The sequence below is a fragment of the Lycium barbarum genome, chromosome 5, assembly GCF_019175385.1.
Source record: "Lycium barbarum isolate Lr01 chromosome 5, ASM1917538v2, whole genome shotgun sequence".
Taxonomy (NCBI): domain Eukaryota; kingdom Viridiplantae; phylum Streptophyta; class Magnoliopsida; order Solanales; family Solanaceae; genus Lycium; species Lycium barbarum.
The window spans coordinates 136,441,801-136,468,744 of record NC_083341.1 but is presented as its reverse complement, the minus strand read 5'-3'; the positions used below and the strand labels follow the sequence as shown (position 1 = coordinate 136,468,744).

Below are 26,944 nucleotides of genomic sequence, written 5' to 3'. Positions count from 1 at the left end.
GCTTATCAAAATAATTCAAACGAATGGCATATATTTCCAGAGACTCAATAAGACCTATCGGATGACAAATCGAAATAATGAAATCGGACAGAATCATAGTGAGTGTATTTCGGATGTCATAATGGATTACGGAGAAATAACCTTTCTACGATCGTTTCCATGTTCCAAAATAGTTTATAAGACTTAAGGGAGCATTTAAAACAATTTTTATTTAGTAGTTAGAAAAGTAGTTAAAATATTTCCTTTAGAACCGCTCGAAGACAAATCATAGATACAAAAGGGTAAAATCGGAAATAGTGGTCCACCTCGGGACAACCGAAGCGAAGGGCTCGAATTACGTATATTATGCCTATGGAATCACCTATAGAGGTCCTAGGGACATTTCATAACTTTCTAGACAATTTGTAAAAGTTTACATGATTCTTTCAACCAAAATATCCTTAAAGGATTCAATTCCACTGAATGATAAAGGGATATTTTCAAATGCGGATTCCGATGAACAGAGTACTTTTCGAGGCTCAAATCCGATCCTAGTACACCTAGGACATGCCAAAAGAAGAATCAGGATAGCTTTACATACCTTTTTCGCCCTTTACGCTAGTCCAAATTCAATTCCCGTTTCGTCAAAAATCTGCAATTGGTCACTTTTACCAATTATCAATTTCAAGCCTTTAGAACTTGAATCTTAACTTATACTTTTCTACAAAAATTTGGGCAGCATTTCCCCTATACATATAGCACCCCCGAGAATTTAACTCGGTCAAAATAATTCAACAACAACACCAACAACACCAACAATCATCACAAAACACAATATAGCATAACTAGTCTCCTTTCCAACATAGTGTAATAGTTTTCATTCCAACTTCACATTTTTAAATCAATACCAACCTTCTCATATTCATTTACTAATCAAGATCATTATAATACAATTTGGAAATATTTCATAGCATTTTACAAAATATTCACAAAATATACAAAATATACAAATTTTCCACCAAACCATAATCCATCCAAAACTTCTAATCTTCAACATACATATTCATAATATATTTCCATCTTCCAATTTCATCAACCATGATCATAATTCACATCTTAACAACTTCATTTCCATAATATCACAAAATCATTCTAAAGTGACATAATCTTCTACATTCCAATTCAATGCCAACTTAAGCTCTTTAACCTTCATTTACATCATAAGGTTCACCACAACACAACTAACACATTAAACAAAATTAATCCATTTCCATTCTACTTCCATACACCACATGGCTATATTTCATATTTTCAACTTCAACCAAAGTCATTCAACTTCCATTTCCAATATGAATTTCACCATAACCACAACTAGAATACAACATAAAATTCAACCCATATTACCTATACAACAATATACATATATGGCCACTTACATATATACACACCCACTTTGCAAACTTCCATATTTCCATAAATTCTACTCATTTCTACATACTACAACATAAACAACCCTTCATAATATGATAAAAAGGAATTAATTCTTACCTTTTTATCCAAACTTCTTCACTTGGCTAAGGTGTTAAATTGATGAAACAAGTGCCCTTTCTTCCAAAATAATTACACCAAGTTGTAGAGGACCCTTGAATTAGTAGGAATTCAACAAGAAAATAATTTTAGAGTCAAGATTTTTGAGGGTGATATTTTTTATGGCCAACCCGAAATGGTCCTTTTTTTTGCTCTTGTTCTTGCTCTTCTTTGTGTTTGTTTCCTTGTCTTATTTTTCTTGAACATTCTATAAGATAAAGACCACTATATACTAATTCAATCACATGGAAAATTAATCAATTTGGTGGGCTTGGACCAGGTATGGCCGGCCACCCCCTCACTTTGGGCCTAAATTTTTCTTTTCATTTTTTTGGGCCAACTCGGTTGGTCCCGAGTTGGGCCTAGCCCACTGACCTTTAGACCTTAAAACGTCCATATCTCCTTGTACCGACGTCACCTTGGAACCCACGACCTATGGATGGAAAGCTAATTCAATTATCTACAACTTCTATTTCTTGGTATTTTTTCAAATTCCAAACTTATAATACCGTTTGTTCCCCTCCAAGTCAGGTCATCCGAAAACGTTTTCTTAAAAATATTCGTTTGGAGGGCTTCCACTTTGATTTGGACCAAGGGTACTTCATGAGCTGTGTTTAACTTCACATATGTGATTCATATAATTTGTCACATGTCCCAAAAAAAATCTTGACGTGTGGGCCCCACCTCAACTTACAATTAATCCGACGTTCAAAAATACGGGATGTAACACTAGACTTGTGCCTTAGCTTCTTGGTTTGCCAAAGTACATCCTACAACTGGTACTCCATTAAATGCCACTATCGTCTTAGGTAAGTACGTAATGTTTAACTGTGAATCGATCATCTAATTTAAAATTTAATCTATTAGAGAAATCACATTTTTTAAAACATGGTAATACATGTGGTCTAAATGATAGGTTCCAGGATGTTACTGCCGATGGAATAGAATGAAAAGCAAAAGATTAAAGCAATGAGAAGGTATAATTCAGATTTGTAAGTACTGTGTTGACATTGACATTTCTTTATCAAAATGGAGATTTTCCTTGAGAAAAAGAGTGTTTATTTTCATTTTTCGCGTCAAAGGATTATACTTTTGTGTCCTCACATGCTACTTATTTTACCTACTATTCTCTCACAGCAGAAATTCCGATGCATGCACACTCAAGATTTTAGTGTCATTTTGATGTTGAAACTACTATGTATGAGTTGGTTGATCTGTTCAAACAAATTAATTATTATGTTTATAAGAGCCCTTCCACTGTACATTTTGAAATATTTAAAACCAACAACTACCTTTAATATCATTTGGAATGGTGAAAAGGTGTACAGTTTAATACCATCCTCTATCTGATGAGGTTTTTGAAATTTGACTTGAGCTAGGTTTATTGCAATGTAAGTTGAGTTGCTTTCTCTGCTCTTTTTGTTAATACCATTTTGCTTCCCATGTAAGAAAAAACTATCCTTTGTTGCGATGTTAAATATCTAATGTTTATGCTGGATGTTTCTCCTTCCAATCTTATGAAAAATCACACTTTCAAGATACCACATCTGTGGTGTATGATGAATTATTGATGATGGTTGTGGTGTTGATCGGATTACTCTAATTATTATAATGAAAGTAGGATGATCATTGTAGCAAATTAGTATCAACTGAAAGCTTAGGGATAAGGAGGAAAAAAGTGGTCTTTTGAATGGGACAAATATGCTTTACATACACTAATTTTGCAGCTAAAAGACTAGATTTAGAGATTATTTATGTGGGGTGTTTGAAGGCATCAGATTTAGAATTCAATAAACAAGAGGAAGTAGCAAAATTCTTATGAAAGAAATTTAGGTATGTACCAACTATCTTGTCATTGATAAACAAGTATTATCATCTCATGATTTTTGCCTACTATGTTGAGCAGAATACAATAGAATAAAAGTTGATTTTTTCCTTTATAGTCCTTTGTCATCATCTGAATATACTTGCAAAGCAAAATCTCACAAATGATGTGAAGTTGTTTTCTTACTTAGTTTTTTACTAAAGTGCTAGCTAGCCTTAGAAGGGATTTCAAGCAACAAATTGTCATTCCTCACTCAATATAGCTTGTTGTTTCATTGATTGCTGCTTGATGCATGGGTAACAGAGAAGACTCAAAAGTTATGCCAACTTGCACCCATGGGTTCCTTCTACCAACTTATAGTTCCAAGAGCTATTTATTTTATAGTCGCATTGTAGTATTTCTCTTTACCTTAACAGGACACAAACATTTTACTTGCATCCTGCTTCACATTGTATCCACCTCATTTCTTACGCTTACCAAATTCTTTCTTTTATTTTGGTAGACAAGTACTCATCCCTATGGTTTCTAATGGCAGGTTCTAATATCTTTGACAACTTGGGGAAAAAGGCTTATGAGTTATGACAACAAAGCTTTATGGAGTGGTCAAATTTCAAAAGGCATGGTGCTTCTTTTTTCCATTATGTAAACAGATTTCCTCATTGAAAATGAAGAATGTACGATTTCACAATATTGTATACTTTTGCTGCTTAGTGCGTGTAAATATTATGAAGTGTTAAAACCTGAAACACGTAGAATTATTTTCTTGGCGTTATGATCATTTTAGTATTCCTGTAATGATTGCACAAATAATACAAACAATGATGTCGGCCATACGCCCGTGCAAAGCACGGGCACGGGCCATCTAGTGTGTTGTAATAGTAGCTTATTGTTTTATGTATTTATAGTAGTTTGGTGTATTGTTGGCAGCTATTTGGGCTCGTTTTAGTTGAAAGTAAAATTATTTTCATCTTGACAGGGAGGCAGCTGGAGTAATAGCTAGGTGCTACAATTTTTTTTGCAGAATACCGACCTCATGAGGTCGGTTTTCTGGAATTTTTTTACAGAAATTACAAATTACCGACCTCATGAGGTCGGTTTTCTGCAAAATTATCCAACATATGGCAAATTACCGACCTCATGAGGTCGGTTTTCTGCAAAATATTTCCAGAAATTGTAAATTATCGACCTCATGAGGTCGGTTTTATGCATAATATTCCCAGAAATTGCAAATTACCGACCTCAGGAGGTCGGTAAACTCATATCATTATATTATTAATATAATTACCGACCTAATGAGATAGGTATTTTATTTAATTAATACCAGGCTAAAAAAAACTTTACCGACCTCATGAGGTCGGTTTTTTGCGACCTCATGAGGTCGGTAATAATTCCGACCCACTGTTTTCCGACCTGATTTTGAGGTCGGTTTTTGGCCAAAACCGACCTCATGAGGTCGGAAATAGCCATTTTTTGAGGTCGGTAAAACCTATTTTTTTAGTAGTGAAACTTGTTACAACATATTATCAACTTGTTGCAACTTCTTTAACAATTGTTAGATTTTGTGACTTGTTTGAAACTACTGAAACTACTAAACATAATGTACTGAACACAACTTAAATCCTGAACACCTAATACATACTTAACAAAATGTCTTAGAAAGGTACTGAACACCTAATATATACTTAAATTACATAACGTCATCAAAAAACACCTAATATATAGTTAAATTGTTCAACAAGCCACATTTGGGCTCCAAAAAACGCAAAATTAATAAATCGTTTATCAGCCCATCTTAGGGCTCTAATTCCTTTTCAATGACACCTAATGCCCATCTCCATTGCATCCTCCCCACAAAGTTGTCACTGATTAGACTTTCGGGTTTTGTCACAGTTGTGCCGGTAAGCAAAGCCTCGATAAAAGCAATTGACCACGAACCATATGCCCTACTAGTGACATTGCGGGGGAGATTTTTTAGCCTATTGAATTCCCACGGTTCGTTGAGTAACTTTGCAGGGTAGTGTGCAACATACCACTCTGTTTCAGTAACTTGGGACACAATTCCATTGTTGGCTGCATGAAACAAAAGAAAGCATCATCTTGGTAGATAAGAACGTTGCAGTCATACACATTTACCACTCCTTTCTCAATCTTGAACTCGAGAGTGACAAAATGTGTGACATCAATATTCATCACTGTAAGAATCCTCTTTGCACCAACCCACGAGCAACCACTAGGATAGGGTCAACACCTCTACAATAATCAACCACTTCATCATCCCACTTAAATTCAACGAGTCTAACCTCCATAGGCACGGCATTCGGAACTATACTCTCATCTGTCAATTTTGTGTACCTCTTGAGAATGTTTTTGTAAAAATTGAGGTCCAGGATTATGTCAGTGGAATCATAGTACTCCGGGAAATTGATTTTCCTCATACGCATTAGAAGCAGGACTTCATCTACATACTAAAGTAAATGTAGTAAAGCAATTATTTACTTGTTGTAATAGCTAGTTAACTTGCTGCAATAGATTATCTACTTGTTGCAATAGCTAATTAACTTGCTGCAACGGATTCAACAAAATAAAGGACATGTTACAATAGATTATCTACTTGTTGCAACAGCTAGTTAACTTGTTGTAACAGATTCATCAAAATAAAGGACCTGTTGCAACAGTTAGTTAGCTTGTTGCAACAGATTATCTACTTATTTCAATAACATACTGAATTAGATAGATATATACAAGTGTTGAAACTTACCCAATCCTCCCACCAAATTTCCATACTTGTCAAAGGCTTGAAGTCTGCTGCTCCAAATTCATGCATTGAGTACATGGTTTTCCCACTCTTTTTGTTTGATTGCAGTCTCAACCTTTTTCTTTCTTCGGGCATGCACAGGCTTTAAAATGTCCACCTTCTTTAGCACTTTTGGCCCAACATCAAGAAGAGGAGTCTCAATTGACTTACTGGGAGTAGCAACAGTTTTTCTTGAGCTAACTAATGCAAGTGCCTTGGCAATTGTTTTGCCCCTCCTCCGAACATGAACAGAAGTATAAAGTGAGGAAAGATTCTTTGATAGATTAATACCCCTTTTGTATATTAACCTCTCGATAGAAGTGTTTGTGGCTTCTTGGGCCTGCACCAATTCCTCCACCTTTCTAATCAAATTATCCATTTTATCCTTGCAAGTGGTGCACTCACAAGCACATGATGGCACCTTAGAGGTACCAGCACCAACATCAGCAAATCTTCTACCATTCAATCCACCACCACTAAGATTACCATCAAATCCGAAAAAACAACTAAATCCAGCAACGGGAATAAATCCACCAATATTAGCATCATCATCTCTTAATTTTTCCCCAGCAATACTTGCTAGGAGATCATCACCAACACCACCACCACCACTAACAACATCAACAGGCTGAGAAACACCACCAACAGCAACATCACCACCAGCACCAACAACGACATCACCACCACCAGCAACAACATCATCAACCCTAGTGATGGCTGTCACTCCATCCAATTCCCCTTTAAACCCATTAATCAATCTGTCAGGCACAGATTCTATGGGCACAAAGGTGACAAGGCATGGCATCTCCAACTCTCTTATTGTTGGGACAAGCTATGGGTTCACAACCTACAACAAGAAAGTAGATATATCAAAATGACGCTAAATCATAAAAACCAAAACCTATTTAAAACAAGTTATCAAGTTGTTGCAAAAGGTTACACATTTGTTAGATATTGTCCAACAGATAGGTAACTTGTTGCAACAGATATCTCATCTGTTAAACATTTTCCAACAGATGGGTAACTTGTTGCAGCAGGTTACTCATCTGTTGGATATTGTCCAACAGATTAATAACTTGTTGCAACAGATTATTGTACTTGTTGTAAAGATTTACTGTAACAGATACAAAAGTTATCAAATTAGCAAATAAAGTGATCTGTTGCAATAGCTGTGGAACTTATTGGAAACTGTCCAACAGATTGGTAACTTGTTGCAGTAGGCTATCATCTGTTGGACATTTTCCAACAGATGGATAACTTGTTGCAACAGGTTACTCATCTGTTGTAAAAAACTAGTTACATGTTATAATAGATTCATTTGTTGGGTAACTTGTTGCAACAGGTTAATCATCTGTTGGACATTGTCTAACAGATGCATAACTTATTGCAATAGATGCATGTTTTATTGCAGCAGATTACAAAAGCTATTGCAACAACTAGTCATCTGTTGTGTTTAATGCTTACAGCTTCCTTAGGGGGGTTAAAAAGGTCAACACTCAATTTTGTGTTGTTCCTAGCAGTGAGCCATCTAAGAATTCTTGGATAGGTAACTTCTTCGAAGTATTCCTTGACTTGATGTCTGAGGTGAGGAATGGCTTCAAATGCCCAAGGCCTAAAAAAAAAAGATACTATCAAAAATCAAAATAGTGATTGAAATACAAAAAAAAAAAAAAAAACATTGAAGAAAATTTACCATGAAAGCCCAAGGGAAGCCATATAGATTTTTTCGTCTTCCCCGTTGGCTTCAAATCCTTCATCAAATATTCAACAATCAAGTTAAAGCTTTTAAAACCCCAGGCATAGTTGTTGAAGGCATCATAGTCCTCAGCAACTTTACTCAACTCAACCGGTATGTTGGTGTTTACGTCTCTTACCCAAAGAACACTGTGCACAAACCAAACTAAGCACAATGCCTCCTTATGCTTTTTTGAGAAAGTTTTGGACTCCAAATCTTGCAACAATTTCTTTTGAATGTAGTTTTTTCCCACTAAGTTTACCAAAGAGATGTCATTCTTAGCTTTGGAACCTTTTGCTTTCTTGACTGCCTTGGGAGTCCGGGCTAGCTTGGTTAATACAACAGTAGGAAGAGGCTCTCAAGGATAACATCTCAATCCGGTAACTATAGCAAACTCCTTCATGCCAAAACAAACTATTATGCCACAGTAATTAATCCAAACCTCATCTTTTCTATCACAAATAATCATACGCTTCGAAAGCTTAGACACCATTGTCATTTGAAATTGGGCACCAGTATCTTCAGGCAAATATAAATAGAGCCCAAAGCAACTAGCCCTAAAGAAATTCTCCAACCCCTGCTGCTGAAGAATGCCCCTAAAGGTGTCAAAGCCCTTGCCCATGCTTAATCTGACCATAAAATCACCGGACAAATCATTATTTCCATTCAGCGGCATCGTCACGCCATACTTTTCAATGCTGAAACTGTTAACGACCTCATCAATGGAAGGTCTATTAGGATTTGTGGCAATACTAGAGGACTCAATAAGATTGACATCCACATTATGTTTCCTTTTTGTTTTTAACTCAGCCAAGGTTTGATCTTCTTCTTCTTGTCCTTTTACTTAAGGTTAAGGGGCAAAGAGAAGCGCTTTTGCTACTGAGAAAGAGAACGGTCAGCGCGAAGGTTCAAGACTTAGCCGAGCGTTAGCGAAGCTAGATTCTCATAACGAGGCCATACGGCTTTCTAACTTCACTTCTTTTTCTGGTCGTTCCGGTTCCCTGGATCCACGTGTTCCTAGCCGGGCCTAAATGGATGAATGAAGAAGCACGCCAACTCCAAGTTCCTTCTCTTCTTTCTTTTTTCAAGTCACGATCAGAATGATGATATTTGTATCAAATCCACATATACCTCTTGTACGCAAGTTGGGGGTATGGTAGAGAGGCTTGAGAAGGTGGACAATCCTTCAGTGAAGACCTAACGAGAAATTCAAACACACCCCCTTACTAGGTTTAGGAATCCGTAATTCTTCAAGAAGACGAGATTAACCCGGATCAAAAGAAAGCGCATGTCAGGGTTGCCGCTTCCTCCTCTTCCAAGTGACTAGTATCGACCTCGCTCCCTTCGCTAATAGATGCTTTGTCCGCTGCTTGAGGAAGTATGTGAGAGGATCGATGTTGAGCAAAATGCTTTTTCATGGGCATCTTCTATTCAAAAGGATCTTACTTAATTCAATAGAAACTTCACTTCTACCCCACTTTTTTTCTTTTCAGGCTAAATTGTTGGGAGTGACTCCCCCCTATCACAACATGGCCGGAAGAAAAGAATTTCCCACGACCTTATATACCAAGCTCGGGACTAGAGGATCATTTTAGGAATTTGGCGGCTTTTCCTATTTCGGTTTGGATTGAAAATACTGGACAGGAAAGGAAAACAAACTGTCCGCCTATCAGAACCACTTCCACCTCTGGGACACACTTGAGAGGCTTGCTTCGCTCAAAGGTGGGAAAGAAAGAGAGAGCTCCTTTCTTTTCTAGCTTTGGCGAGAGGAATGAAAATTCTATCCTATACGAAGGCCTATATACAAAAAAAGCAAAAGCCTCAATAAAGCCAAAGAAGTTATCCAATTCCGCCTTTTCGAAATTATTATGCCAGACGTCCCGGCCTGGCGTGTGATGGTTCGAAAGTCGTTTCCAATATTCTTCGCATCCCCAGAGAGATAGATTGTTGCCATTGTGCCTTGGTCGTCAAAAAGGGCACGAACAGCCTTACCTTAAAGTACTGTTTCATGTCCCAGAGGTCTTCGAGCCTTTTCAAGTCTTCTCCAGGAAGATTGACTCGACAAATAAAGCACTGAATTGACGAACTATTTCAGAATATAGAATTGCCGAAAATGAAGAAGGCACGCCCTGAGGAATTCCTACTAGCAGACTTCCCTGTACTCAAAGTACTGGTTTCTCATGCGGAACCATAGAAGGAATTCAATCACCACTAATTGGTATCTTTATTTATGCATCAACGACGATAGATGCATTCGGCATAGTTTTAGCATTACGGCAAACCCGTGTCAAATATATAGTTGATTTGCCACCTGAAGCCCCTTCCTCCAGCGCCCTCACCTGATCCTGAGCCATAGGGGTTCGCGTCTATACGTGTAGTGTGGTGCTTAGGCCTACCCACCCTATTTGTTCCATGATCTATGGGTCTACTGGAGCTACCCACTTCGATCTTGAAACTCGAAACTCTGGTTTGGAACAAATGAGCGGGGAGAAAAAGCGTAATTGACCGGTGTCATAGGTTACCTTTCTATCTTCCTCCCCCGTGACGTTCCTAAAGCTCTTATAAGAGAGGCACGCTTGCTTTTAGCTCGGTTTCCCCCTTCCCTTTCAGCCAGTCCAAGAGTTCAGTTCCTCGTTGCAAAGACTTTTACTATACATGGGGATGCAGATATGTCAGAAAGACTCGTTGGAAAGTTCTTCTTCTTCGTGCCCAACAGATATGCAGATATCACTTTCTTCTTCATGCCCAACATAGGTTTTGTGGGTTTTCTCTCTTTCTGAAGCCCCGGTTTCACTAACTCTTTCCTCTAGACTTGTTGATTGACAAATAGCAGTCACAAGTTTATCTAATAGTGTTTGCACCTTGGCTCTTTTACTACTTTATCCCTCAGTTGGTTTCTCTCCTTTTCTTTAACTGGAGTCATTTTATCTACACGCAGGAGATAGAAAAACAGTTGTAATTGATTAGTCCAACATTTAAAGTAAAAAGGGAAAAGGAATATGTTGCAACAAGTAATCAGTTGTTGCAACCGATTAATAATATGTTGCAATAAAAATATGAAGTTGTTGCAACAACTTATTAGTTGTTGCAGCAGAATCTTAAGTTGTTGGAAATAGAAAAACAGTAGCAACTGCTTAGCAACTATTTTGATTTTTTACAACAGCTTGTTAATATGCTGCAACAACTGCTTCAGTTGCTGCAAAAACCTCAACAATTGTTTTGATTTTATCCAATAGTTGTTGGATAAAATTAAAACTTTTCCTAAACCATACCATGACAGAAGCAACAACAGCAAAAACATCTAAATTTAACTACAAAACATCTATATTTCACTACAAACACACAACCATCACAAATCTCACTCACAATTTAAACAAAATACACCAAATAGGGGTTTTTTAATCATGCAACCTCAGCAGATGTTTGTAACTGTCAAACAAATGCTGAATTTGCTGCAACAGCAACAGCAACAACAACATCTTAATTTAACTACAAAACATCTATATTTCACTACAAACACACAACCATCAGAAATCTCACTCACAACTTAAACAAAATGCACCAATAGGGATTTTTTAACCATGAAACCTCAGCAGATGTTTGCAACTGTCAAACAAGTGCTGAATTTGCTGCAACAGGTACCCTTAGTTGTTGGAAAACATCAACAAAATTGCAAGCCTTTTTTTCAAAACAACAAGGAGAAAAGGAACAAAAATAGCACCAAAAACCATAATTTTCACAACCACAATCACTATTTAAAAACTCACAAACCCCAACAAGTGCAGCAAATACCCGAAACTACAACAAAACAAACAACATTCAAGACAAACCTATGTTCTTCTTCATCTTCTCAAATTAAAATTATCATTTTCACACTCTGATTTCAAAATCCTAACTTTTGAACTAAGTTACCACGACGACGAGAAAGAACAGTGATTTTGAAGAGGAACGAGGAGCAGCAGCAATGGTGGGGGGTGGTCGCCGATTTTTTCTGCTTTGCCGCCTGAGGAGGAACTGGGAACTGCCTTTTTTTTCAAAATAAAATATAGTAGTTGGGGTCGTGGGGTGGGTTGGAAGAAGTTTTTTTAATAAAGTGTGTGGGTTTTTGTGTATTTTGTAAAAGATTATAAGTTTTAAAAATTATAATTCAGTCTGAACTTAAGTTAATCACATTTTTAAGACAAGTTTGACTTTGACTGGTCAAACTTGTCACCATTTGTAATTAAGAGACCTTTTTGTCACCATAAGTTAAATTTTCCCAAGCTTCGAATTGACAGAATCTCTTCTTAAATCTAAAGAAGCTACTGATATTAGTATTTCTTAGGGGAATGTTTATCTTCTCTGCTTCGGGTATTTCTCGTCCTTTTTATCCTTTTCTATTTCGTCCCTTAGTTTTTTAGTTCTTTTAACTCTCGTGGAATACTGAAGTCTGAGCTTTACAATTTTCATATATTGTGATTTCGACAAGCTTTCTGTTAATTTTTGTGTTCTTTGCTAGTAAAGGATGTAGTCCAAAACAATTATGGAGTCCATTCATGGCAACGCTTGGTGTTTACTTCTCATTATTTGGATTTTCCTTCTTGGCAAAACTTCCCAAGATTTGCAGCAACAAATTAGTGGGGATCAACTAAATGACCAACTTGAGAATGAGAACATACCAACTCCTACATTCGGTAATGACAACTTAAATTCTTCTTCAAGCTCTGATGAAGCTAACTCACAATAAAAAGAGGAGCCATTGCTTGTCGAGATTAGAGGTTTGAAGTAATTTTATATTAGAGTTGACTACTGCTGTTTATTCTTTATCATTTTTGTTATTTTTGCTTCCGATCAATGGTGATTTCTTGTTAAAATGATATATACTTTGACTGGAGAAGTTACAACTCAAAATATGCAAGCAGATCGAGTTTGGAACTTGGAAAAAAAAAGTTATGGTGGAACTCAACGGGGGTGAACAAGGAAGTGATAATGGTTCAAACTTGCTTGTGAGATTTCTTGGCAAACTTTCTCAAAAGTCAGTAATTTGTCCCGTATCAGTTGAGAGATGGGATAGGATGCCCGATGGCGAAAAATCGCCTACAATGACAGTTAATTGAGGTAACTATCTAAATTTTTTCAGGTTCATTTAGTGTATCTTTTATCTTATGTATGTAAATACATTTGAAAGAGAATAATGGGTGATGCATACTTTAGGCGATAGATGGAAGGCCTATTATATACGTTCCACCCTAACAAAAGTAAGGAAGAGATACTTGCTAATCCTCTCCCAAACGTGGACTCTATTGATTGGACCGCTTTTGTGCATCACCATAAAGAGGAGAAGATGAAGGTAATTGTTCTTTTATAAAAGAAATCTTATCCCACTTAATTCATGTCCAGATTAAATTGATGTTTGAGAAATGCAGGCACAAAGTGAACAAAATGCAAGAAATCGAAGTAAACTTAAAGTCCCTCATGTCGGTGGTGTTGGGTCCGTCCCATAATTTGAGAAAGTAAACATCTCCCTCATTTTAAGGAAGAAAGCATTTCCCTTGTTTTGAGGAAGAAAACATATTCCTTGTTTTAAGGAAGAAAACATCTTCCTTGTATTTGTCAAATTATCAAGTGCTTGCTTGAGTCACAAATGACATCAATAGGTTCATTTCATCCCTATAAATAGGGAAGTCTTCTATCATTTGTAGCATTACCAAGAGCAAGAGAGAAAAACAGTAAGGAAAACACTTGAGTAAGATATAAGTATTAAGTTTAGGATTGATTTTTTTGTAATAGTTGAGTGTGAGAGTTGCTCCTCCTATTGTAATTCTGTTCCGGTTATGAATAGAAAACTTTTCTAATCCTAACAGGTGGTAGCAAAAGCAATGCAAGCAGAGGTCGTCAAATGGTAAGTTTCTTTTACCTTGGAGTTCATTTTGGAAATCACTTTATTGTACCAAATAAAATGTGTTGCATGCTACTTATTTTTTGATGTATACTCGACTAATGACAGGAGAAAAAAAATATGGAAGGCCTGTGTGTCGAAGTGAGGTTATTTTGTCAACTTTACTGAAAAAGAATGGCAATAATGTGAAGGGAAGATTATAGCTGTAAGTTCCAAACACTTGTCCAGTTCAAATTTCAGTTACAATGTTGATTTCCTAGTGATAATTTTCTCAATAATGTGAGTGAATGTTTTTTAGATGTTTAGTAATTTTCGATTTTTGAAGTGTTGCTTTAGCTACAAATAGATTCCTAAGATTAAAGAGTATGATTATAGGTTCTTTTTTCTATATAATTAGACTAACCTCTATTTTCCACATTGATTTGTATGACTGTTATCAAATTCAACTATAGTATTTTGGTCCTTCAAAGTTGTTGCGAAAATTGTGATTGAGACATATACAGCTTTTTTTGGTGGATGGATGTGACCATTACCAAATTGATTATTTGTTTTGCTTTTTCCTTGTTTGTCATTGGAGTTCTAGTTTGTTTACAGTTGGAAATGTTTTCGAATAATCGAGTAATAATAATCGTACATATTAGCACTGGTTTAGATATTGAAGTCCTCAAGTGTTAAAATAAATTTCTGGAGAAAGGAATGTAACATTGGTGCAGTCTTCCAACTATACTCAGCGGATTTTGCATTCACTGATTTAGAGGTAGAGATTTACTCTTAGGGAAACTGCAGTTGATATTTTTCTACATCCACTTTTATCACTAGTTGTCTATAAATTAAGGAATGCAACATTGGTGCAGTCTTCTGATGTATGCTCTAGTAAAAGTAAATATCAGATGTTTGAGACAAAGCTTAGAGATTCTGATATCTGCTCGACATGTTGCAGAATTAGATGTTCCAAAGGAACTACTGATCGTAAGGAAACCTTCAAGCTCAATGGTGAGACCTCTCTGAGTCTCTTCAGTGTTGAAATGCAACTGCTGTTTTGGCTGCCTCACTTTCCTAAATTCTTTAGGAATTAATTATCAGAGGCATGCTAAAATAAATATTTTGAGAACAAGTGAAGAAATTTACACCCTAGGTGTATTGCCAAGAAATAGAACTATTGTCCTGCAGAAACTATATGAATAGTTGTGCTAGCTTGGACGGCTGTGGTATTAAATCCAAAAATACCTCTGAATTGTATGCATATGCTTAGTTTTCCAGACAAAGGTGAGATGAAGATATCTATTATGGTCACCCGGATTGCATAAAAATAGACTCCTGCTTGCGTCTTTATATCATTTTATACTTTTCAATGTAATTGTAATTTGGTGACAGTGTTTTCTTTTCCCCTGGGATGTTAGCAGCGTTGGTATGAGAATATCTCATTTCTTTTATTTTACTTGAAGGATAAAATATCGGAGCATCTATCTCAAGATCAAGAACATGCTTCCACTTTAGGTGTTCCACTGAATATATTAGCTCATCCTAATGACGCCATTGGAAAAGTATATGGAGCAGAACATTCTGGTTGTGTGCGTGGTTTATGTGGCAATGTTTGTCCTTCGACTGCTTTTGGAATGCCTAAACATTCAATTAGTCATGCGAATCTTGGTGGTTCTAGTAATATGTCTCATCAACGTGTTGAAGACCTAGAGAAGCATGTAGAAACCTTTGAAGAAAAGTTGACTGGACATGAAGAGACGAAGGACTTGAGGATACCAAGGAACAACCTGTGGAGACTAAGGAACGACATGCACAAAAGCGAATCACTTGGCAGGTTTTTACAAGCTAAATTTAGTAGTGAGTTGCCTAGTTTCAACTTAGATTCTTCTTAGCCTTTTGTTCATGGTATATTTTTGTACCACTAAATATGTGGTGTACCTCTAACTTTATGCATTTTCATTACACTAGCAATTGTGGTATCTTTTTTGTATGTTCCAAGGTTTGAAACTTAGGCTTTGATATATATGATACATAGAACATTGAAACTTTGATCTTTACAGCAGTGCTTTGTGTATGATGTCCAGTGTATTAGTGAATGCCTGTTATTATGTATTGATACCAAGAAAATGCAGGGAATTATAATTTAAAAAAAAAAAAAAGTGTGCACATTTGCCACGGTTCAACCGTGGCTAAATAGCATGATGAACTTGTAAAACTAGTTACATTATTCCTTAAATTAGCCACGGTTATCGCGTGGATAATTAAAAATTCTAAATATAATTCTTTTTTTTTCTACAGCCAAATTTACCCATGGTTCGACCGTGGCTGAAGATAAATCAAACAGTGGCCAAATAAGATTACCATGGACGCCAAAACCATGGCTAATGCGCGAGCGACGTCCGGTATGGGCACGCTAACAACCGTGGTTAACCTGCTGTGGCGAAGTAGTGTTAGCCACGGTTTTGCGCGTGGCTAAATCTCGTGTTTTTGGTAGTGTTAGTACATACAACTAAAGAAACAATAATAGGTAAAAAAAGATGTGAGAGTTCAACCACTTCTTTATTAGTACAGAAATGGCTATGTCGCCTCTTTTAGGAACATGAAATAAGCAAAGCCAACAACACTGGGAATTACATTCTAAAACACAAAACTAACAAGCTAATAACTTATAAGAATAAGATGTAGCATGACTTCCAAACCCACCCACCCACCCCCCACCCCCAACCACCACCCCCAAAAAAAAAAAAAAAAAAAAGGTGCTCCAATCATAATCAAATACTAAACAAGTAATTTTGGAGAGATCAAGCTTTCTGTATAGCAGAATAGGTGTTTGATGAAAGCAGATCCAGCCAAGAATCGATATGGTAAAGCAGAAGCAGCAGATGCAGGCAACAATCGATATGGTCCTTTGGATGTCCTGTACTCAGTATATCTAGCCCAGTTGTAGTAGAGTAACACTTCACCATCTGTAAACCTACATATCGGTGTGGCTGACAAAAGTTGGGTCTCTTGAATAGTAAATAATTCAGTCCAAGATTCCTTGACACCGTAGTCTTTCATTACCCATAACTTAAACGTGCCCCCCTCCGTATTACGATAATTACAATGAGCACAAAGCATTCCTTCTAATACTGAAACGCCATATCTTAACTTGTTGTAAATATTACAAATTCCCTCTGGCAACGGCATCTCTCCGTACGCCTCATTTGATATATTCAATGAAGCGATGAAATACTTAGATAAATTATCCTTGATGATCCAATGAAATGCGCCATGAACAAATGCCAAAGAGTTCACAACAAATTCACTATCGTAAGGGCGACGAGGATGGTTATCAATTTTATAGCCACGAGGGTGGTTATCAATTTTTCTCCAAGAACCACTCTTTAGTGCAAAGATTTTACAGGGTGGGTTGGAACCATAACCCTTACTACTTTCAATCCTAAGAATCTTATAGTCATCACTAGTTGTGTCATATCCCAATCCGTAAGCGCTACCGAATGTTCGTGGAGATTCGGGATTCGGAAGTACTACTGATTCATTTGTGGAAGGGTTCCACAGCAGATAGTCATTTGGAGACCGAAGAAGAGACAAGCCATCGCCGCAGCATACTATGAAATAACCGCACGGTTTATCATTTGAAGGGCAACCAAGCTTTTGTACATCAACCAGTTGGACCGATGATACAGAAGAACAATAGAACGACATCGTACCAAGCCACTTATCATGAGAAGTCGGGCAAACTTGGCCAATAAGAAATCTTTGAAAATTTTGGTTATTCTTGGCATGATTCCAATGCTTTGTTTTAAAGTAGGGTTCAGAGATTAATGACCTCCAAAATTTTGAAGCACATTTGAATCGAAGAAGCGACCGCACAGGTAACCTGCTGAGGATGTCCACAATTATTACATCTGGGAAGTGGATTTTCATGGCCTAGATAGGACAAGACAAGTGCTTTAGTAGTACACTACAATTATTTATGACGTAGTTAAAGGGGAAAAAGAATTGTAAGGGCTCATCAAAGGTCTGAAGTTTGACACCAAGAAAAATGGGAGCATTGCCCGCAGTAGTCAAAAGCACAAACAAACTAAAAAGGAAACCATTTAAACAAGAGAAAAACCATATCTTAGAGATATGGATATAATAAAGTAGGGATATTGATAGAGTAATAAAGCTTGAAGTCAAAATTCAGTGAAATAGAGACCTTGTAAGGCATAATTAAACTCAAATTGTAGCCTAAAATTAAAACTCACCCGATCGGCATCCATCTTCTTTGTGCTTGTTGATGGATTCACAACTGTCTACTCTTCAATTATATTCTTTGATGGAATCACAACTATCTTCTCTTCAATTATATTCTTTGACGGAATCACAACTATCTTCTCTTCAATTATATTCTTTGACGGAATCATAACTATCTTCTCTTCAATTAAAAATTTGTGTTTTAGCCACATATAGACATACTTGGTGGAATAGTCAGGCCATTAAAAATAGAAGGAAACAAAAACAGAGAAAAAAGATTTCACCTTTGTGAATTTGACTGGGATGTGGTAATATATTCTTGTTCTTCTTCTTCTTCTTCTTCTTCTTCTTTTTCTTCTTCTTTTTTGATGAAGAAAGCAAAGTTTCAATAAAAGAGCAGCCTTTATATGCAAGAACAGAAAAGGCCATAACTTCAAGTACTGATTTGTAAAGCTTGGCTGTTTCTTCCATCTCTGGATCTTACTTTTTCTCTATTTGCTCTGATTAGGGTTACAGGGTTAGATGAAGGAGAAGACACAATTTTGATATGCACGGGTTTCGGGTTTCTGCTTTTGGGCTACCCGAATGACTTGTGGCTTGGGTTGGCGTTTTCTATGGAGAGCTATACCTATATAATAATCTTTTTCTTTTTAACGATAGTTGTATACTTCCTGTATCTCAATTTATGTGATATAATTTAACTGAACATAAAATTTAAGAAATACAAAAAGACTTTTGAATCTTATAGTCTTAAATAAGTCAAATATATTTATGTGATTATACATCATCCCGTTAAGCGTAAAAGGTACTCACTCCGTCCCAAAATAAGTGTTACCTTAACACAAATCACGTCCACTAAGAAATCATTAAATACAACTTAGAGTTTACTAAACTATCCCTATTTATTATATGTTTTTTGAAAAGAGTAATATTAAAGAGAACCACTTCTTTAATGCTAAGGGAATAATTGAAAAGATTTGCAAATTTTTATCTTGAATTCCTAAGGTGGCACTTATTTTGGGACAATTTTTTTTCTAAGGTGTCACTTATTTTGGGACGGAGGGAGTAAAATTTAAATTTAAATTATTTCTAAATTTAAAAAATGTATCACTCTTTTTGGGACAGATTATAAAAAAAAATGTATCACATAAATTGAGACCGTGTGAGTAATAATCTCCATATATAAAGTTTTGCACAATATGGGTAATGTTTTGGTTAGGATTTTACTTCTCTTCCTTTATGCATAAATAAATGTACTCCTTTCAGGAATAAGCCCAAATGGCTCTTTAGTCCTAGCTCGATGTGTGGAGATTAAACCCAGCCCAGATACACTATAACCCCAAACTTCCCAAAAGTTTTGGAATATAGATTTTTCCAAAGTGAAATTTCAATAAAAACCCATTTTCTTTGAAGAAAAGAAAAAAGAACCTTTGTAGGATAAGCAAGGTTTGGTCAGAAATTGAAGTTACATATCTGGACTGAAAAGTTACAAATAGTTACAAAATCTTGCAAACAACATACTCCTATAGGATATTTTGCAAGACACTCGAGAACAAATTTACACAAAATAAATGTCTTGTCACTGTCAAAAGGATAGTGCTAGGACGAATAAGATTCCTTTATTCTTGATCAAAGCTGTGTGATTCGAGCCCTGCGAATCGGAAAAATTCAGATATGGAACACTTCCCTTTTAATAGACATAACACAACGTGAATCCAAATTAGTCAAAGTCGAATGTGGATAAACACCGGATTAGAAAAAAAAAATTGAATGTCTTCCCTTCTCTAGATCGGGGATATGAGATAGTATTTCCTAGGAAAATGAAGGGAAAAAACCAATTACATTCTTAGGCCTACAACTAGATGCAATACCCTTCTTTTATTTTTTTGGTTAATCATCTAGTTTCCCGAATTATTAACCCAATTAATTCCAATCTGTATTAGAAAAACGCTATAATGAGTCTTGAATGGGTCTATAACTTATGGCTTATAAAGCATAAGCCATAGTTAGAATTTTGGCTTATTTTTATTATTTTGGTTTAAAAATAGGTGCTTAAAAGCATTTTTATTTTATTTCATTCAAACACTACAAAACTGCTTAAAAATTATTTTGGCTTAAGAGCACCTTGTTAGAGTGTAATTTTCCGATGAAAAAAGTTATGATGAAACTCTTACGTCTTCCTAACTCTTATATTTGAGACTAGATAAGTGTTGCCTGTGCTGCGCACAGACCCAACATTTGGAAATCTGATATTTAACGTGGCTACTCTTAAATTTAAAATAGCAATAACTACTCAAAAATAACCATAATTTCAAAAGTTGTAAATTTAAGAACAACAAATTTTGCATCTCCTTCAAATTACATCCACAGAGATAGCCATGCAAGTAACATTAAGTAAGAGTTCCTATGAATTTACGAAGACATAAGTGATGCACAATTCCACATCTAATAGTAATTTTAACATAGAAACTAAGCCTGGCAACCGGTTTGCCATTACCGGTTTTAACCGGTAACCGGACCGGTTAAACCGGAACCGGTAGAACCGGTTAACCGTGTAATGGTTTACCGGTCCGGTTCCAATATTCTGGAAACCGGAACCGGTTAAATCGGAACCGGACCGGTTTAACCGGTTAACCGGTGAAAATTAAAAAAAAAACAAAAAAAAAACTGAAAGAGCCGTTGGGCCTTAAATGGACCGTTGGCAACGGTCCATTTGCAAAAATGGCCGTTGTCAAACGGTCAGATTTTTAATTTTTGGCCCCCAATTTTTTTTTTTTAACACTTTAACCCATCCCCACTCCTATATAAACCCTTCTTCATTTTCATTTTAATTCACATCAATTCACTCTTCTTCATCTTTCTCTCAAATCTCAATCTCTCAATTATAGTTACTTTGCAATAATTAGCCACAAAGTCTTATTATATTTTCAACTTTCAATTATTAATTTTGCAATTATAATATTGTTGGTGGAGTTGGTGATTTTGCAACAATTCGAAGTAGCTTTGGTGGATTTGCAATTCTAGCCGCCTTCACTTTGTTGGAAATTAATCCGACAATTTGGTACCTTCGTTCCAACTCTATCTTTATTTTTCGCAATTTAATTCTAGCAATTTATTTTTCGCAATTTAATTTACGCAATTTAATTTGTTGTAATTTATTTTCTTGTGATTTATTTGATTGTGATTTAAATTAATTCTATTTACTAATGTCAAAGAGATTTAGACGTGGTGCCGGTAGTAGTAGTCGTACTGTTAGGGGTGCGCTTAATGAGGAAACATTTGTAGAAGAAACACCTAATTTAGGTATTGATGTTGGTGGAAATAATCCACTTTTAGGTCATGAGGCAATGCAACAGCATTTTACCGACACTTTTAATGAAGACTTAGATGATGATGATGAAACACAACCCCCCGAAAATCCCATAGGAGATACATGTCCTGAACAATCACATACACAAGATAAACCGCCTAGAACTCGTAAGGCAACAGCTAAAGTTTGGAAATTTATGATTAAGAATAGGGAAAACCAAACAGATACGTGTACCCTATGTGGACAAGTATTTAGTTTTAAGTAAGGAACTGGTAAGGATGGTGGAACGGGTACACTAAATGGTCATATGAGAACCAAACATATGGATATTTGGGGAGAGCAAACGGGTTCAAATCTGGGGGGGGATTCAAATGACGATAGACCCACGAACCGGTAGAAATTTTAAGTATGACAAGAAAAAAGAACGCGTAGAAATAGCTAAAATGGTAGCTTATGATTGTTTACCATTTTCCTTTCCCTCGGGTTTGGGATTTGTTACTTACATTCAACGTTGTTATAACCCGTTATTTGAGGGTATTCCTAGAAGTACTTGTAGAGCCGATGTTATAGATTTGTTTAAAAAATATAGATTTTATTTGCGCCATGTATTTAATTCTTTAAATTGTAATGTTTGTCTTACCGCTGATTTGGGTCTTAGTATTAACCATTTAGATTTTTTTGCTATTACATGTCATTGGGTTGATGACAACTGGGTTATGCAAAAAAGAATTATAGCTTTTTTATACGATGAAGGAAAAAGTCGTCACGATGGAAAATTTTTAGCCGATTCAATGTCTACTATAATGAGATTTTTTAACATTTATAGAAAAACACTTTGTATTGCTTTAGATAATGCTTCTAATAATACAAAGGCAATTGGTATTTTAAAAAGAGAAATAAACCCTCCTCTAAGAAATATTTTTCATGTAAGATGTAGTCGTCACATTTTAAATTTAATTGTTAAAGATGGTCTTATGCATTTTGATGATTCTGTTCAAAAAGTTAGAAATGCTGTTGCGTTTCTTTTTTGTAATGCTAATAGGGGAAGAATTAGAGATTTTAAGAATGCTTGTGTGGAAAATAACCTTAGACCTAGGAAAATTCAAGTAGAAATTGAGACTAGGTGGAACTACACTTACATTATGCTACAACAAGCATATGAGTATAGGATTCCCATACAACAAGTTCACAACAAATATAATATTGATAGTGAGGATTGGTTAACTTTTAGGCATTGGGAAGATGTTAAAGAATGTATTGAACTCTTAGAAAATTTTTATAATGCAACTCTTGCTTTTTCTAGACAATTCTATCCCACGGTAACCGGAATTTTAGCCTACTTAGCGGAAATAGCTAGAGTTTTACAAGAGTATAAATATAAACCCGATTATCAAGTGGCTATTTTTGAAATGATAATCAAATTTAAGAAGTATTTTTTTCCCATCCCAACTTTATTTATATTGGGTTCCCTTTTAAATCCTTGTTTAAAAGTGTCTTATACTAAAAATTTGGTTAGTCAAATTTATACATTTTTAGAAATTGAAGAGGGAGTTCAACCATCTTTAGCTGAAGCCGATCTCGCTATTGATGATGAGTTTAGAAAAGTTTTTACTCATTATTCTAGTTTGGAAGAACGTGCTACACCCGTTGCTCCACGCCCTACTACTTCTCAGAGTAGCAAAAAGGGTTTGTCGGGTTTAAAAGTTTTACATTCACAGCCAACTTCTTCTTCTACTGCAAACTTTGATGAATATAACTTTTATTTGATGCAGCCAAATGTGGATATCAAGGAACTGGATGACTTGGACGTCTTAGCATGGTGGAAGAAGTACAAGGCAAGCTATCCGGTACTTTCAAGAATGGCTCGAGATATCCTTACGGTTCAAGTATCAACCGTGGCTTCGGAGAGCGCATTTAGCCAAGGAAGACAGCAAATTGGAGACCATAGACATTCATTATCCGGCTTTAGCTTGCAAGTACTAGTGTGCATTCGAGATTGGATTAGATCGGAGCGACGCAACCAAAACTCAGAAGCGGAGCAAGGCGAAGAGGAAGAAATTGAAGATTTGATAGCTAGTGGACCGGACCAAATGGAAGACTTTGAAGATATTTCCATGACCGAATATGATGTGGGGGAAATTAACGAAATGGTTCAAAATTGGTGATTTTATTATTCTACTATTTTTGTATAACTCATGTATTATTTACAAGTTAAAAACAAATACAACTTGCAAATAAATGTTATCCAAGAATGAATAAAATATATGGCTCATTGAGCTTTCTTCTATTTACTTGTGTTCATATTTTTGCTTTTATTAAGTTAGGAATATACCTAAAATATACTAAGAATATACTTATAAGTGTATTAAGTTATATAGTATACTTAAACATATATAGTGTACATATATATAAGTATATATAGTATATATATTAACTATATATTGTATATATAGTAGATATGTATATATAGTATATATATTAAGTTATACCTATATATATATATATATATATATATATATATATATTAAGCTATACCTATATATAGTATATAGTACATATATATACATATATATAGTATATATATTAAGTTATACATATATTTAGTATATATATTAAGTTATACATATATATAGTATATGTAAGTTATACATATATATGTGTACGAAAAGCACTATTCTGTATTGCTGACTTGCTGTTAGGCTGTTAGTTAGTAAATATTTAAACTTTAATTATAAAGTTGTATAACATATGTAAATATACCTACAATATACAAATAAATACTATAATATATATATATATATATATATATATATAATACAAAAAACAAAAATATTTTAAGCAATCCAAACCGGACCGGTTCCGGTTTGGACTTTAAAACCGGTAAACCGGAACCGGTTAGGCGGTTCCGGTTTTGGAACCGGAACCGGCCGGTTTCCTAACCGGTTCCCGGTCCGGTTCCGGTTGGAACCGGTTGACACCCTTAATAGAAACACAGATACAATTTTATAACATATACTTTCGAGAATAGTAAACCTTGTTCCCTTCTAGACACTATTTTGGGAAAGCAAACATCTCCTAATCAATTTATAACAATTTGTTGATGAGACATTTGCCAGGGGCAAAATGAGAATAAGAGAGAATTTGCTGCAGTACGTTGATCCCGTGGAAATGACTGAATTCTCTATTTTTGTTGTGCATAATCTCCATCTCTCTGTTATGCAAGTCATACCAGGAAGGCTTGAAATTTAACACTAAGGACATGATTTGAATCAAACATATACAGAAAAGGTATAAGTCGTTAAATTAATTACAGTAGCTCAACTGATACAGGCCTTCTCTTTGAAGATGCATATTAAAATTTTCGAAAAATCAGAGACCAGTTATTTTTTGTCAGAAATTAAAAAAAAAAAAAAAAAAAACCAGCCACATAATGGGCTCAAATAGATATGGTCAGGAAGCTGCTTATCAAAAGACCATTAGTTTGTTTACAATTCAAATGACCATTAGTTTCCTTATATCAATACATAGAGTTCACCTAACAGAATTCTTTTTAGATGAAAAAAAATGAATAGAAAGTGTAGTGAAAACTTTAGACATAGACTTTAGTTGAAACAATTAGATAGTACAAAAAAAATTACCTTTTAATTGAAATGCTTCAGATCCGCATGAATAGAGAGCTACCACAACAAAATGCAAAAACTGCAATAACAAAAAAAGATAAAACGCAATAGGACAATGAAGTATCTGTATACAGTAAAAACCGGGTACGAGTCAAATCGGAGAGGCGAGGAACCGAAGGAAGAAGAGGACGAGAGCATACATGGAGATTTTTGTTCTGAACCGGAGGAACGCTTGTCCGGAGCTAATCGGGGGGACCATTTGGTCCGGTTCCTTCATCGCCGAGTTGGTCGAGGTCGTTACCCCGAGTATCCGTGTCGTTGGTCCGGTACAGCCATTGCGCACAAGCCACGCGTCAGTAGTGTCCTGCCATGGTCAACAACCAACCATGATTGTGTCAGACTGTATGGCCAACCTAATCCGTTCAGAGTTATCCTTATTATTATTATTTTAATGATTTGTATTGTAGGAGGCCCATAGAGGCAACACTATAAATATAGCTCATCCCCCTCCATTGTGGGGGTTGGCTTCTTCATTTTTCCAAGAACACTTGTAATAGCAATACATATATACAAAATCTTTCTCTCTCAATCATCTGCGTTCGGTCATATCTATTGCATTTATTCCTAGCATTATTACGATTGGGTAACATTCATGCATTAAAGAGCATACAAACAAATCGCGAATCACCGATTATCATTGCTCTCATCTTATTATATCCATGTCTAAACCTTTCTCTCATCAAGTAGATCTAGACTAAAGCCACATATCTTATACCCATTCTTAAATTAAATTGATTATCCAAATTCGGGGTAAACAGTTTGGCGCCCACCGTGGGGCTAGGATAATAGTGGTCTTTGGTCTTGATTTCTATCATATTCATCAAAATCAAAACATCTCCTGCCCGTCTCTGCAAAAACGAACTAAATGGCCGACATCGAAAAATCTGGCCATGTCAACAACACCGAGATTGTGGCGGAAAATGAAGGCAGCGGACTACGGGGATTGCCAAATCCCGCTGACTCGAACCTCGTCGATTCGAGGGAGGACCTCAACCGGCAAAATACCGTGGACCAGGAGAATGCCGCCCTGTCGGCCACTGATCCTCTAAATACCCACAACTCCGTTACATTGTCTCGGACCCAGGGCCGGAGGGAACCGAATGCACCAAATGACAATGTTAACTTACGTTTAATTTTTGAAATGCTATAGGAACAAAGAGCGGCAATTGCCGAGCAAGGAATCGCGATTGCCCGGTTGCAGAGCGGAAAAGATGAAGCAAAGCCGGATAAGATAAAGGGTGTTGCCGAAACCGGAAGAAATGAGGCACGAATGGTTGAGAGCAACGGCTCCGGAGCCGGTTCTTCTACCGAGGTTCTAAAGATGCTCGAAACTTTGGCAAAATGGGTAGACTCAACCGAAAAGAGGGTGGAGACATACAATTCTCGGGTGGATCAGATCCCGGGGGCTCCGCCTTTACTGAAGGGGTCGAATTCGAAAAGATACATCCAAAGGCCTTTTTCTCCGAGCGTGGCCCCGAAACTGATCCCAAAGAGGTTTAAAATGCCCGATATACAGAAATATGACAGCACAACGGACCCGCACGAGCACGTGACCTCATACACTTGTGCCATAAAAGGCAATGATATGGAGGAAGATGAGATTAAGTCAGTGTTGTTGAAAAATTTGGGGAGACCCTGTCAAAGGGAGCGTTGACGTGGTACGACCACCTACCTGAGCATTCGATCACTTCTTTCGACATGCTCGCCGATGCCTTCGTGAAGGCTCATGCCGGTGCCAAAAAAGTACAGGCCCGCAAGGCCGATATCTTCCGAATAACCCAAAGGGACGATGAGTTACTGCGTGAGTTCGTCAACCGGTTCCAAAGGGAACGAATGGAACTCCCCCCGGTTCCAGAGGAATGGGCCGCACAAGCTTTCACAAAGGGGCTCAATGTTCTAAGTTCAACTGCTTCGTTCAAATTAAAATAAAAT

The 26,944-nt window shown here is 36.3% G+C and overlaps 1 protein-coding gene across 3 annotated transcripts; it reads right to left on the bottom strand.

Moving 5' to 3' along the window:
- Positions 1–16,320: 16,320 nt before the first annotated feature.
- LOC132641769 (F-box protein CPR1-like) lies at positions 16,321–18,642 on the bottom strand. 3 transcript variants are annotated; one of them, XM_060358856.1, is made up of 3 exons: positions 18,307–18,642; positions 18,034–18,203; positions 16,321–17,713 (listed from the first exon to the last, which is right to left on the bottom strand). In XM_060358856.1, the coding sequence occupies exons 2-3, from the start codon at positions 18,046–18,048 to the stop codon at positions 16,559–16,561; spliced, it is 1,170 nt and encodes a 389-aa protein (XP_060214839.1). In that variant the 5' UTR covers positions 18,049–18,203; positions 18,307–18,642; the 3' UTR covers positions 16,321–16,558. The 3 variants fall into 3 exon arrangements, with proteins under 3 accessions (XP_060214839.1, XP_060214841.1, XP_060214840.1); XM_060358858.1 differs by having other exon boundaries at positions 16,321–17,663; XM_060358857.1 differs by having other exon boundaries at positions 18,034–18,198.
- Between the last annotated feature and the right edge of the window lie 8,302 nt (positions 18,643–26,944).